Source organism: Macrotis lagotis, chromosome 1, assembly GCF_037893015.1.
Source record: "Macrotis lagotis isolate mMagLag1 chromosome 1, bilby.v1.9.chrom.fasta, whole genome shotgun sequence".
Lineage (NCBI taxonomy): Eukaryota > Metazoa > Chordata > Mammalia > Peramelemorphia > Peramelidae > Macrotis > Macrotis lagotis.
In genome coordinates, this window is record NC_133658.1 from 241,626,847 (window position 1) to 241,642,752 (window position 15,906).

Genomic DNA, 15,906 nt, shown 5'->3' on the forward strand with positions numbered 1-15,906 from the left:
CCACAGTTTGTTCTCTGGGTACAGATGGTATTTTTTGTCACAGGTGCTCTAAAATTGTCCCTGATTATTGCATTGATGGAATGAGCAAGTCCAATAAGATTGATCATCACCCCCCATGTTGCCTTTAGGGTGTACAATGTTCTTATGGTTCTGCTCATCTAGCTCATCATCAATCATGCAAGTCCTTCCAAGCTTCTCTGAATTCCCATGCCTCTTGGGGTATACCACAGTTTGTTCAGCCATTCCCCAATTGATGGACATTCACTCAATTTCCAATTCTTTGAGACAACAAACAATGCTACTATGAATATTCTTGTACAAGTGATGTTTTTTACCCTTTTTCATGATCTCTTCAGGGTATAGACCCAGTAGTAGTATTGCTGGTTCAAAGGGTATGCAGATTTTTATTGCCTTTTGGGCATAATTCCAGACTACTCTCCAGAAAGGTTGGATGAGTTCACAGCTCCACCAACAATGTATTAGTGTCCCAGATTTCCCACATCCCTTCCAAAATTGAACATTGCCCTTTCTGGTCATATTGGCCAATCTGATAGGTGTGAGATGGTACCTCAGAGCTACTTTAATTTGTATTTCTCTAATCAGTAATAATTTAGAGCTATTTTTTGTATGACTATGGATAGCTTTGATTTCCTCATCTGTAAATTGCCTTTGCATATCCTTTGACCATTTATCAATTGGGGAATGACTTTTTTTGTATAAATTTGACACATTTCACTATATATTTTAGAAATGAGTTCTTTGGTTTTGTCTGTGCAAAAGCTTTATAATTTAATGTAATCAAAATTATCTAATTTGTTTTTAATGATATTCTCCATCTCTTCCTTGGTCATAGACTGCTTTCTTTTACAAAAAAACTGACAAGTAAACTATTCCTTGATTTACTAACATTATAAGCAAACTAGGAGATCAAAGAATAGTTTAGTTGTAAGTTTACATTCTAATGGGAAAATGTGTAGTAACCAATCTGAGGCATCAGAAGCCATTTGAGAAGCTAGACGAGCTCAAGCCACTGAAAAAAGCTACTTATAAAAGAGAGAACACAGAAGCTGATGGAGCTGTGAAATCATGGAAAGAAAAGCAGCATTATATGAAGATGACCAGGAAAGGAGGTGAAAGTCTGGATCTAAACAAGATAAAAAGCATACCAATTCGAGCCTTGGGCCTAAGGACTCTTGTATAAGCACTATTTATGATATCTCTGCCAGAAATGTGGATTAGAGTTACTCAACTTAAATTAGAGATGGGTTACTACACATAAGAAATGTGTAGTAACCAATCTGAGGCATCAGAAGTCACTTGAGAAGCTAGATGAGCTCAAGCTACTGAGAGAAGCTACTTACAAAACACAGAAGCTGATGGAGCCGAGAAATCAGGGGAAGAGAAGCTAAGAGGCTAGAGAAACCAAAGGAACTGAGATACTTATAGGAACTAAGCATAGCTAATACCCACTGAAGACAAATGATTTTACATGTGATGTAGTTTGCCATGAAAAAGAGAAAAAAAGATAAATTCAGGAGCAAAGACATGGCATCAATAGTGCTGCTACTTAGGGACAAGGGAGTATGAGAGCAGAGCAAACCTTTGTGCTTTCCAAAAAGGGGGAGCCTAGAGAGGGGTAGGGTCTTCATGTGGGCACATTAGTGAAGCAGGCATATTTGTCTTTGATGGAATCCTGGACCCCAATTTCCTACTTTTCCTTTGACTCATCTCCCTGGAATCTATCCTATATTCTTTTCATTCCAGATCCTCCCCATTCCATACAGCACACAGCTGCCAAAATAATATTCCTAAAGCAAAGGTCTGGTGATCATCATCCCCCTGCCAAAGAAGCACTAGTGACTCTTTGTTGTCACTAGGATAAAATACAAACATTTTTCTTTGGCATTTAATGCCTTTCACAATCTGATTCCAGCTCCCTTTCCAGATTTCTTACACATTACTTTCTAACATGCATTCTCCTATGCAGCCAAATTGACTTATTTGCTCCTTCTCCAACCTGACATTTCATCTACTGACTTTTGCACAGATGCTGCCCATCTCTGGAATGTACTCCCTCATGACTCTTAGGATATAGTCTCCTTCAAAATCCTTCTCAAATTCCCCATTTTTTCTTGAGGTCTTTTCTAATTCCCATTCATTTCATTTGCTATTTCTTTATAACCCTCCTAAATTGCCTTATATTTATTCTTTATACTCTAAATACATACATGTTGGAATCCTCAATAAAATGTTGACTTCTTAAGGGCGGGGATCATTTGGTTTTGTCTTTGTATCTCCATCACCTGGTGCAGTCATGTGGTAGCTGTTTAATAAGTGCTTGTTGAATGATTTATTGTCAGTGGCAAATCACTTCACTGTTTGCCTTACTTTCCTCATCTGTAAAATGAGTTGAACCACATCTCATACCTTATGCCAAAATAATACCAATCAACAGCTCAAGAAATACTCTGTCATATCTATGGAAAGGGGAGAAATATATGACCAAAGAATAGAGTACATTATAAATTGCAAAATGGATGATTTTGACTATATTAAAATGTTGCCAAGATTAGAAGGAAAACAGAAAGCTAGGAAACACTTTTCCTAGCTAGGGGCTCTGATGAAGGTCTCATTTCTAAAATGTATAGAGAATTGAATTAAGGTTACAAGTCATTCCCCAATTGATAAATGATCAAAGGATATGAACGTGCAGTTTTCAAACAAAGAAATTAAAGCTATGTATAATCATATGAAAAATGCTCCAAATAATTACTGATTAAAGAAATGCAAATTGAAATCACTATAAAGTATCAGATTGGCCAAGATGACAAAAAGAGGTTTGGGGAGGATTGGGACATGGATCTACTGTTGGTGGAGTTGTGAACTAATCCAACCATTCTGGAGAGCAATATGGAACCATGCCCAAAGAGCAATAAAACTGATCATACCCTTTGACACAACAATACTAATATTAAGTCTATATTCAGAAGAAAAAATAGAAAATGGGAAAGTCTCACATGTTCCAAAATATTAATAACAGTTCTGTGTTAGAAATTGAGGGGATGTTCATAAATTGGGGAATGGTAGAACAAGTTATTGTATATGAATGTTATGAAATATTATTGTTCTATAAGAAACCATGAATAACTGGACTCTAGAGAAGCAAGGAACTACGGGAACTGATGCTGAATGACAGGGGCAGAACCAAGAGAACAATATACATACAACAATGTGAGTTGATCAGCTTTGATGGACACAGCTCCTCTCAGCAGTTTAGAGAGCTAGGACAATCCTGGGACACCTGTTACGGACAACACTATCTAAATCCAGATGAACACAACAAAAAACAAACTACTAAAATCTGAATGAACACTATATTCACTTTTTAAAAATTTCTCCTCCTGTTTTTCTTTCCTATTTCAAGGTTTTCTTTCCCCTTAGTTCTAATTCCTCATACAAAAACTGACTAATAAGTAAACATGATAAACACAAATGTACATGTACAATGTTCACTTAACTTTTCACCATTGAGGGGAGGGGGTAGGAAGGGAGAGTGGAAAGAAATTATGTAATTTATAAATATGCATGTGGATAAACATTGGAAAACTTTGATAACATGTAATTGGAAAAAATAATCAATTAAAATTATTTAATAAATGAGCTGGAAAAAGAAATGGCAAACCATTCCAGTATCTTTGCCAAGAAAATTCCAATTGAGGTCATGAAGAGTTGGACAGGAATGAAAGGATAAACACCAACAAAAAATGGATTAAGTTGTTGGTTGGTAGCATTTTAATGGTGAAATCTTAACCATAGTTTTTTAGATCCCCCCAACATGAATGTGCGATTTCAGTCAAAAGTAGGGGAAACTTTGGGGGGGGTCAGGGGATCCCTTCTTTGCTCCTTTCCAGCCTTCTTATAGGTTACTTGTTCTCTCTGTCTATAAGATAGAGCGATAAAAAGAAAAGTCCAGTTGCAGGGACCTAGTGAGCAAATGGAGAGAGTTGCCATTAATTTCTTTGGCATGGGATTTCACAATGAAAGGAAAATGAGAAGGGCTAAATAGACTATTATTTCTATAGGGTTTTATAATTCATAAATTACTTCTCTCACAAAAATCCTACAAGGTAATGGGAGTAATATTGACCCATTGAATAATTGGAACAATAAAATCTCATATTGTGACTTATCTGGGGAGGTTGGGAATCATACAACTACTAAAGTTTGAATCTAGATCTTCTGACTCTAGTTCTAGTACTATTTCCATTATAAAAAAATTTTTTTTGGCAAAGCCATGGGGTTAAATGACTTGCCCCAGGTCATTGTGTCTGAGGTTGAATTTGAACTCAGGTCCTGCTGACTCCAGGACTGGTTCTCTATCCACTGTACCACCTAATTGCACCTCCATTATATAAATCTTGAGGGACCAGTTGGGTCAAAGGATTCTCAAACTATAATTGGAAGACACCTCCTAGGCCATGTTATTCATCTCCCTCATTTTACAGGTAAGGAAACTGAGTCTTAAAGAGGTGAAGTAACTTGCACAGGGTCACTCAGACAGTGATCAAATGAGGCAGAATTTGAATCCAGTCTTCTGACTCCTCAGCCAGCGAGACTAAATCATCAGAGGTTTTTGTTTTGGGTTTTTTTTTTCCCCTAGCTAGGGAAGTCTCCAACATGTAGGTAGAAGTGAAGGAACTGATACAGAGGGAGAGAGCGTAGAATTTTAGACCCAGAAGGATCTTTAGCCCAGATTTTGATCTTTTTTGTATTATGGACTCCTTTAGTAGGCTGATGAAACCTATGGACTCCTCAGAATGTTGTAAAATGTATGAAATAAAATAGAATTATGAAGATATTTCTTAAAAGTCTATGGACCCCAGATTAAGAACCTCTGCTCTAAACCAGATTCCCTCATTCATAGGTAAGAAAAATGAGGCCTTGGTCACACAGCCAAAAACAACAGAAAAAAACTACACTCTGTGGGTCCTGATTTCTTTTTTTTTTCCCCACTTAAAGATTTTATTTGTTTTGTTTCAATTTTTCCCCTGATCTTACTTCCCTCCCCACCCCCCCCCCACAGAAGGCAATTTGCCAGTCTTTTACATTGTTTTCATGTTGTACATTGTTCCAAATTGAGTGTGATGAGAGGGAAATCATATCCTTAAGGAAGAAACAGTAAAATATAAGAGATAGCAAGATCAGACAATAAGATAGAAGTTTTTTTTTTTTCTAAATTAAAGCTAATAGTCCTTGGTCTTTGTTCAAACTCCACAATTCTTTCTCTGGATACAGATGGTATTCTCCATTGCAGACAACCCCAAATTGTCCCTGATTGTTGCACTGATGGAACGAGCGAGTCCATCAAGGTTGATCACCGCTATGGGTCCTGATTTCTAACCCAGAGCCCTTTCCACCTTATTTCCCTTCTTGATAATTGAAGATGCTAGAGAGGGAGGGGCTAGAGGGATGAACTGAAGCTCTCAGGAGGCAGGAAAGGATGGGGCAACCTGGTCCAGGTCAATGAATTAGCCTCCAAGATCTCACAATCTCTAGTCTCACTGGAAACTGAATCCTGGAAATCCGGGGCCCTTCATCCTCCCGCTGGGGCATCCAAGACTGGAACCAGGACCCCTAACCTGCCCGAATTCGGTTAACAAAGGCAGGACTACAACTCCCAGCATGCCCTGAGCCCAGCCCTGCTGGGGTGTCAGATTCTGGCGTGGAGATGCTGGGAGCCAGCGGGCGGGGAGGATCTCTGCAGTGAGCGGTGCCCGGTGCTTCTGTGGAGGGCCAGGGCGCTGGCGCTGGCGCCGGGCCGGGATGCTGGACCACTGACTTCTCTTCTAGGCGGCCCGGGCCTGGCCCTGCTCCCCTCCCCCTCCCTTCACCCCACCCCGAGCGAGTGGGAGAGCATCCCTCGCGGCCGCCAGCTCCGCCCCCTCCCTGTCTGTTTTTCTCTCTGCTCCTGGGTCGGCGGCGGCGGCGGCGGCGGCGGCGGCAGCTGCAATGAATGACCCTCCGCCCTGGGGAGAGGACCGCAGGTGAGCGTCTCTGCGCCCAGGGGGCCATGAGGGGCCCCGGAGCCCGGCTGTCCAGGACCCCCGGCTCTCCCAGCCCTCTGCCATAGACGTCGGGGAGGAGCCCAGAGCCGGCCGCCCACCCCCATCCCGTCTTCTCTCTTTATCTCATTGTTGCTGCTTTCAGCCCGGGTCCCTTCTCCGCAGCATGGGCCGGGCTCCGGGGGCCGCCTCCGGGCAGGCGCCGCTCCTGCCGCCCGCTCACTCTGCCTAAGCCTCGGCCCCAGCCCGGGGCGGCGCCAGCCCAGAGCCCAGAGCTTTGGAGGCCGGGACTGCAGCAGCCGCCACCCCAGGCAGCATCCCTCCCTCGCCCCAGGAAGCTGCATGCGCGTCCAGGAGCGGCCCCAGCGGGCCGGGACCACCCGGCGGGTCCGGACTTAGGGCGGGCGGACAGCCCGGGCTGCTCCAGCGAGGGAGGCCAGGCGGGGCTGCGGGAGGGGTAGGGACCTGGGCTGGAGAATGGCCAATAAAGCCAAACCCAGCGAGGCCCTGAAGGTGGTAGCCCGGTGCCGCCCCCTGAGCAGGAAAGAAGAGGCTGCTGGCTATGAGCAGATCCTGGAGATGGACGTGAAGCTGGGCCAGGTGACCCTCAGGAATCCTCGGGCCACCCCGGGGGAGCTGCCCAAGACCTTCACCTTTGACGCCGTATACGATGCCAGCTCTAAGCAGGCTGACCTATACGACGAGACGGTGCGCCCCCTCATAGACTCAGTGTTGCAGGGCTTCAACGGCACCGTTCTTGCCTATGGCCAGACCGGCACCGGCAAGACCTACACCATGCAGGGGACTTGGGCAGAACCGGAGCAGCGAGGGGTCATCCCCAGCGCCTTTGAGCACATCTTCACTCACATCTCCCGTTCCCAGAACCAACAGTACCTGGTCAGGGCCTCTTACCTGGAGATCTACCAGGAGGAGATCAGGGACCTGCTCTCCAAGGAGCCAGGCAAGAGGTTGGAGCTGAAAGAGAACCCCGAGACTGGGGTCTACATCAAAGATCTCTCTTCCTTTGTCACCAAGAATGTCAAAGAAATAGAGCACGTGATGAATCTGGGCAACCAGGCCAGGGCTGTGGGTAGTACCCACATGAACGAGGTCAGCTCCCGTTCCCATGCCATATTTGTAATCACAGTGGAGTGTAGCGAACGGGGTTCTGATGGCCAAGAACACATCCGGGTGGGCAAGCTCAATTTGGTAGACCTGGCTGGCAGTGAGCGGCAGGGCAAAGCGGGCACCAACACAGCTGGAGGGGCGGCTAACCAATCTTCAGGAGGAGGAGCTGGCACTGGAGAAAGACCCAAAGAAGCATCAAAAATCAATCTCTCCCTTTCTGCTCTGGGTAATGTGATCTCAGCTCTGGTGGATGGCAGGAGCACCCACATCCCCTATCGGGACTCCAAGCTGACCCGGCTGCTTCAGGACTCTCTGGGGGGCAATGCCAAGACCATCATGGTGGCCACCCTGGGCCCAGCCTCACACAGCTATGATGAGAGCCTGTCCACCTTGCGTTTTGCCAACAGAGCCAAAAACATCAAGAACAAGCCTCGGGTGAATGAAGACCCCAAGGATACGCTCCTTCGGGAGTTCCAGGAGGAGATTGCCCGCCTAAAGGCTCAACTAGAGAAGCGGGGGCTGCTGGGTAAGCGTCGGAGAAGCAGTCGCAGAAAGAAGTCAGTGGCCATCGAGGGGTATCCAGAGGGTTCCGTAACTGAGGCCTGGGTTGCTGAAGAGGAAGATGACCACAACAATAACCACCGACCACCCCAGCCTACTCCAGAAGTCCCTCTGGAGAAGAATATGGAGAACTATCTGCAGGAACAGAAGGAAAGACTGGAGGAGGAAAAGGCAGCTATACAAGATGACCACAGCTTGGTCAATGAGGAGAAACAGAAATTGTTGGAGGAGAAGGAAAAGATGATTGAGGACCTGAGGCGGGAGCAGCAAGCCACAGAGCTCCTGGCCACCAAATACAAGGTAAGACATTGGTCTGGGAGACCCTTAGGTTCATCCATGAGCTCCTAGGCTCATTGAGCCTTCCAGTTCTAGAACTAAATGGGACCTTAGGGATAAGCTATTCCAGGGGTTCTGAACCCTTCTTGTCTCTTGAACATCTTTAGAAGTCTGGTAAAACCTAAGGAGCCCTTTGTTACCTATAATTGAAGGAAATGCTAAATTTCAGTTAGAGGTTAGTGAAAATAAAGATTTTTTTTTTCTCCCCAGTTAATCTCATAGATCCCCTGAAATCTGCCCAGGGATCTCAGGTTAAGAACTCCTGATCTGATCCAACTCTCTCATTTTACAGATGGAAAAACTGAGTCCCAGGAACATAGAATGACTTGTCCACAAAATGACATAGCTAGTTAGAGACTGGGTCTAGGACTTAAGACTCCCAGTTCCCAGTTCTTTTGTCATCATTCAGTGACATCCACTCATGGAAAAAAGAGGTAAAATGTACTCATGGAAGAGTAATGAAAGAAAAGTCATGTTTACTTTGTGACCAAAGAACAATGCCTATCAGTAGAAAAGGTTGGAAACCCTCAAATCTTTCTCCTTTGTTTCTCCCTCTCTCCCATGTACTGCTTTCTTGGCAGATACTCCATTAATATATAGATAGATAGATAGATAGATAGATAGATAGATAGATAGATAGATAGATAGATATAGATAGATGTTTCCTTACAGGCTCATAAGCTAATGTGGCTAATGTGGTTACCCACAAGGGTTAATCTGACTCTGCTGCCCATGAAGTAAGGCACTTCAGGATCTTTGATCTCAAAGGGACTCTGACTCTCTTATAATACCTGCAGTGCCCCTCCTCCTTTCTATATAGCTCTGGATCTGATGCCCTCCCCCCCTTTTTTTTTTGAGGAGTAAGCTTCCATGAGGGAAGAGGAATTCCTGAATGCTGTGATATGAGGAAAGCCCAACTATGGCCCCAAACACTCTGGGCTAGAATTCTAGGGTACAGTGGTCATATCAGTGGAACGAGAGTAAAAGGAGACTTTCAGGTACTGGTGACTTGAGAAACAAACTGACTTCCTGAATCCTAAACCTATCCATAAATATCCAGTTCTGAGCTCAGTAAGACTTGATCCCTATGCCCTAGGGAGGTTATGGATCAGCAATCAACAAAGTGAGTGGTTCTCAGCAGGGTGTGTAAGCTTTAAGGTCACACAATAAGGGTCAGCAATGAATGGCACCAGCACTAGGCAACAACCACTGCAGGCCCCAGAGAGGGGCAATAATTAAAGGCAATGAGGGAATGAAAGGAAGAAGAAAAAGAGCAAAAAAGGAGAAATAAGGGGAGACAGTGATGGACTTCTTTTGGGGAATAATAGAGAATGGATCACCAAGAATTAGGCAGCACATTGATGAAGGGGGAAAAGCCTGATCTTAACAGTCAGAATTATCTAAATTCAAATTCTGCCTTTGATGTGGGCAAATCATTGAATCTTTCAGCCTTATCTGTCCTTATCTGTTCAATAACTGTACTGATATTGCAGGGTTGTGGTGAAGATCAGATGAGAATATTTTAAAAATTCTTTGCAAACCTTAGCTAGTATTATTGTTCTTGCAGGTACCTCTTGGAGTGACTAGTGGTTCTTGTGAGAGATGACAGCAGGGGTGGGGCTGAGGGCCACCTTAGGAATCCAGAGACCTTATGTGTTTTTGTTTTTAGGAGGCATCATGATGATTGATGGTCCCTGGTAGCAAGCTCCTCGTTAGGAACTTCCTTTATCAGGTTTATAATTTATTGTTAAGAGAGATTATTTGCTCATAACCAACCAGTATGTATCCAAGCTCAGACTTGAATCTGTCTCTTTCATATCCCTTCTAATTGGGAGGCTTCCTAGAATAAGGGGATCCTTCACAGATGTTGCACAGAGCAGATCCTGCCTGCCCTGGTCAGATCACTTCTGGAGTTCTGTGTTTGTGTTCTGGTTTTCAGGGATGCTGCTAACAGCACACATTCACTTGAGAGGGGAAGAGGGATCAAGAAGTGGGGAGGAAAGCTTCTCCTAGCAGATAGTGACCAATTTAATTTAAAGTAATTATTTTTGCACATGAGGCAAAACCCTGGTAGCTCTCACCTTAGTTGTGACTCTGATGAGTATCATATTTTAAGATGGACATTGATAAACAGAAGAATATCCAGAAGAGGGAGCCAGAATGGTGAAGGGTCTTGTGAAGATCTCTTGAAGGATTTGAGGATGTTTGGCCTGGAGAAGAGAAGACTTAGGGAAACACTATATTCACATATTTGAAAACCTGTCATGCGGAAGAGGTATTAATTATGTTCTTATTAGAGGGTATTCCTAGGAACAATGGGTGGAAGTTACAGAGACAGAGTTGAGCTTGATTTCAGACAAAACTTCCTGACACATAGCGTTGGCCAAATTTGAAATGAACTGCCTCTGGAGATAGTGGAGGTCTTCAAGCAAGGGCTGAATGATACTTATCTAGGATCTTATAATGGCAAGTTTTGTTCAGGTCTGGGTTGGACTAAATGGTTCTGAAGTTCTCTCCAACTCTGTGTTCCCAGATGCAAAGTTTTTCACCACTATGAATTCCATATTAGGAAATATCAGATATGACTAGGTCCCTCAAAACCCTCACTGATGGTGGAGAAGTATTGTGTTTCTTGGGTGTTTAGGTCTGGTGGATGCCTAGAACCATCATCATTATCATCATCATCATCATCATCATCATCATCATAATTATTTTAATAAGATTTGGATTCTATTTTATTCTCATCCAGATATAGTCCAGCCACTATTCAGCTATTTAGAATGAACCATTTTAAACAAACAAAATTTAAAGTAATTGAACATAAATGCATTAAAATATATATAGTCAATTTTACAAATAATAACTAGGGTGCCTTGTTTGTGTCTGTGTCCCCCTTCTGAAATATAGTTCTTTATTTTCCCGGATTTTGACACTGTGGTTATTGCTATTTACATAGCCTATAGACATTGTGTACATTGTTGTTCCCATCTTGCTTTCTTTGAGCTATCATACTTTATATGCATATCCTCTTATATTAATAGGTTTTTATATTTTATAATCCCACAAGAGGTATGAATCTTCCATTTTCAGCTTGTATCATAATTTGGTCAGCCTTTCTCCAGTTTTCTTTGGGTTTTTTCTGTTATTATACATAAAGCTGTTGAACCAAAGTTTTTGAACCAGAAAGGGACCATAGCCATCTAATAGTCTAATCTCATTTTTCAAGTAAGGAAAGTGAGGGAGGCCTAGAGAGAGTGAGTCTATTTGCTCATTGTTGTCCAACTCGTTTGTAACAGAACTGGGAGTAGAATGTAGGTCTCCTTAATTCTCATTTACTTTCTGTTCTAGTATCTCATCCTATAGGCAGAAGGGAGGGTATAAGCAGAATTCCAGTTATATATTTTTAAATTTATGGAGACTTGTTCCTTCATTATGAGCTGCTGATCTCACACAGTTGAAAATAAAAGAGGATAAAATAAAATGAAATAAAGCCAAATATGGTACTGGGATACCTAGCCCTGGCACACTTGACAACTTAGGAGGACTTTGTCAGTCTGTCATTGGTAGAGAAGAAAGGTGTATTTTTGTTTATTTTGTATTCATTTTTATTTTTATTTTGTTATAGTTGTATTTATACAGAGCTTCCTGCTGGGCTGTTATGAGCAATGACTCTGGAGAATCCTGTGCAGGGTACAATACCTCTCACTATCAAAGAAAGGCAAAAGATTACTCATCTTCAGAACAGATAGGTCATTCTAGGGAGGGCATATGGATTGAGATAGCTGGGCTTTAAATCAGAAGATGTATCAAGAGCTGAGGACAAGTTGGAACTATGTATAAGCAGACTCTACTTGGTAGACCTCTGTCCTTTCCTTCCAACTTGCAAAGGAAGTCTTTGTTTTCCCAGCATCTTGCCCAGTGTCTCCTAGGTAGTACAAGAATCGTGGTTATGTACCATTTCCATTATTAGTAAATAACCAGCACCAGATAGGCATAGAGTGTGATAGGGACAAGAGGATTATAAGCTAAAGTCATGATTCCTGGAATCTTAGAGCTGGAAGGAACCTTAGGGACCACTGAATCCAGTCTCTTCGTTATAGAGATGAAAAAACTGATTTTAAGAGGTTTATGCGAATTGATCAAGCTCTCATGACATTGACTTTAGATGTATAATAGATAGGATATTTGAGTTTTCAGTGCATGGGGAAAGAGCAGGAAGGAGGAAGAGAATTTGAAACTAAGAAGAAAAAGAAAAAAATTTAAAGACCCCATGAGAAGTTAGAGGCAGAGAACAAGTTTGAAGATCTGTGTTTATTTCTGAACAATGATGACCTCTATGACTTTGGGACTCAGTTTCTTCATCTATAAATGAGAGGGTTGGATTAGATGGTCTCTGAAGTCCCTTCTGCCTCTACATCTATGACCTTAAAGCTATAGACTCCCCATTGCCTCATCTAGGCCTCTTTGCATGGTGTGGAGTAAAATTTCTTCCCATCCATTCTATCGATTCATTTGAGGTGCCTTTATTATAAGAGTCTTCTTTTCTTCATGCTTCAGGTAATGTCTGCTTAATGGGGAGGAGAGCTCTGACACAGCTCCCCAGAGATGGAGTTGACATCATTATTATATCCAGGACTCTTACGTCTACAACAAAGATGGAGGTGCCCAGGACGTTTCAGAATAAGAATAATAGTATTAACTGTATCTGTAGTTTGAAATCTTCACCACTTCTTTTCACCCTTTCCCAGCTACACAGAACTAAGAGAAGGAAAACCTGGACATAGTTCTGTCACTAGGAAAACTATGAGACCCAGCCAAATGAGAGCTAGAATTAATATTAGCCTGAGTTCAAATCCCATCTCTCATTTACATTCTGTCTGTCTGATGTTGTTGTTGTTGAGTCATTTCAGACATGTCTGACTCTTCTTAACCTTATTTGGATTTTTCTTGGCAAAGATGCTAGAGTGGTTTGCCATTTCCTTCTCCTACTCATTTTACAGGTGAAGAAACAGGCAAACAGAGTTAAGTGACATTTCCATTGTCACACAGTTAATAAATTTCTGAGGCCATATTTAAACTTAGGAAGATGAATATTCCTTATTCTGATCCAGCCCTCTATCCACTATAGCACCCAGTTGCCCTAACTACCTGTATGACCTTGAAGTAGATTATTTAGCTACTCTGAATCTTACTTTCTTCATTGCTGAGATGAAGGAATCATATTAGAAGCATTTTGTGGTATTGCAAAACCAATTGTATGACTTGAAGGGATCTGCAGAAAACTGGGGTTGTGGGGAAGGAGGGATGTGAATAAGGGAACGGAGGTAATAATATCTACCTGATCTCAGGGATGGTGCTACCTTATTCAATTTGTAATATTAAAACAAACTGGACATTGGGGGGGGTTGATGATTTCACATGCAGTCTTCTTTCTTTTCTCCTTAGTATAGATAAAGGCTCATGTTTGTTGATACCTTTGAAGTCCATCATTGTTGTCATCATAATAAAGAGGAAAAATTTAAAAATACCAGCCCTACCTACTTCCCAGGGATATTATGAGGATCAGATCAGATAATAATTACGATTGCACTTTGAAGAAAGTTAAAAGCACTCCATGCATATAGAAGATATTATTATTAGTAGTAATAGTATCTTTACCATCTTCCCACCCAGGGCTCCCAGGATTCCCAGAATTATGGCTTTGGCCTATCAAGTGTCATCCCATTCCCTGTCTCAGTGTCCTGGACTCCCCAATACCTACATGTTTCTCTGACTTCTGAGTCATGCCACAGACTTCAGAGAAGGCTTAGGAGGGTGTCTGAGACCCAGAGCTTGAATTTCCTTCTCAGAATTAGCTAAGCCCCTTCTGTACTCTTAGACTTATCCTTTTGTTTCCCTTCCTCTTTTCTATCTCATCACTGCATATCTTGAGGGAAAAATTGTGCTGACTCTAAAATCAGAGGAGTTGAATTTGAATCTCACCTCTGACACTTATTTCTTCTGTGAGACTAGGCAAGTCACTTCATATTTCTGAGACTCAATTTTCTCATCCATCAAATGAGGGAATTGGACTAGATAGGCTCTGGTGACCCTTCAGATCTAGATCTATGATCCTGCCATTAGCTAAGCTAATTCTCTGTTTAACCTTATGACCTGAAGATTTAGGACAGGGTTGGTTAAGCCAGATTCAATCAGTATCTCTGTTTTCCTCATAGTGCCCATGGTGACGTGATTTGTGTTTTTATTTTTATATCTGTCTGCAACCTTGGATGCAAAGCTTTTCATTAGGCTTAATCATTTCCAAGAATTATTTATTGAGTGTTCCTGGTGCTATATCTAGGGTGGGTTAGGAGACTAATGTAGAATATAAGGATTTCTTTCTTTCAGTCTTATAATAAAACTAGAGGTGCATTGGAAGAGTGTTAAAATTCCTGTATGAGCATTTAGACCTCAGAAATCAATACATCAGAACTCAATTTATTGACTTGCTGATTGTCTAGACTTAAGAAAGTGATGAATAAAACATTAATAATTCAGATTAAACTTAAAAGTATGTCTTGTGTACATTTTCTTTTTTTGGAGAACCGATTGTTAACTAGTGCAGCATTGGTTCAAGCTCAAATTGTTGATTGAAAGAATGTGCAACAAGGATAAGAAGATGTTGGCTGATTGTTTGAGACTAGCTGCTTAGTTAGAAAAAAAGAAAAGGACATGTTTGTGAGAGAAGGCTGAAGATAGGAAAATATATAGGCCTGAGATGAGACAAAGAAACAGGAGGCAGAAATCTCAGGCAGGATTAGATCCCAAAGGCATCAGATTGGGAAAAGAGTAGGAAATTCTGGATAGAGCCTCTCAGCCTCCCACCACCATGGGAAGTGGGAGGAGATGCAAGATAGATCTTGAAGAAGTAACCTAGGAAACAAAAGAAAATTAAGAAACCAATGCTTCAGAACCTTGGAGAGTTTCTAGAGGAACAAGAAGATATTATTGACCTATCTCTATCCCTATTAATGACTCCTCTTGGTCTCCCACCTTCACCAGAAAAGGAAAAATTCCCCAGGGCTCAATCCTTGTCTCTGTAACTTTGATTTCTCTTTATTCTCTCATCCTCAGGTAGACCATTTCCAAATTCTGTAGCTCCAGGCCTTACCATTCTTTTAAACTACTGACAGTGGAGGAGTGTTATATAATGGAAATAGTTCTGGATTTGGAGTTGGAGAGACTCCATTTCCTGGTTCAATCTCTTATTATCTGTGATAACCTTTGACAAGTTATGCCACAGCCCTGGGCCTCAATATCCTCATTTGTAATATAAACAAGGCAAACTAGATGACCTTTAGCTCGGTACATCTCTTCTAGCACTAAATCAAGTATACTCTGATTTCTAATTTCCTCTTGGGTTTCTAGGTGACTCAGTGGATAGAATGCTGAGCCTGGAGTTAAGATGGCCTGAATTCAAATCTGGCCTAGTGGTGTGGCTCTGGGCAAATCACTTAAGTTCTGTTTGTCTCAGTTTCCTCCTTTGTAAAACAGGGATAATTAAAGCATCTACCTCCAAGTGGTGTAGTGAGGATCACATGACATAAAAATTGTAAAGCTCTTCCAACAGTGCTGAAATATAATAAGCCTTATAGAAAGTCTATGTTTCAAGTTGAACTCCTCCTCTGCCTCTAACCAAAAAAAAAAAAAACAAAACCCCAAAATGCAATTCATCCTGTTTCTATTGGGATATCAGTTTTCCCTTTGTCATCCAGATTTAAAATGACTGAGTCATCTGTGATTCCTCCCTCCTTAGATCCTGGTGTCTAAGTGTTTCTTA

The 15,906-nt window shown here is 42.0% G+C and overlaps 1 protein-coding gene across 1 annotated transcript in view; it reads left to right on the plus strand.

Annotated features, from left to right (window-relative positions):
• Window positions 1-6,466: 6,466 nt before the first annotated feature.
• Window positions 6,467-15,906, plus strand: part of KIF3C (kinesin family member 3C) — a 66,081-nt gene continuing 56,641 nt past the window's right edge. Inside the window, exon 1 of the mRNA XM_074209930.1 lies at window positions 6,467-8,051. Within this exon, the coding sequence (XP_074066031.1) occupies window positions 6,540-8,051 (1,512 nt within the window). The 5' untranslated portion in view covers window positions 6,467-6,539. The remainder of the gene's footprint in view (window positions 8,052-15,906) is intronic.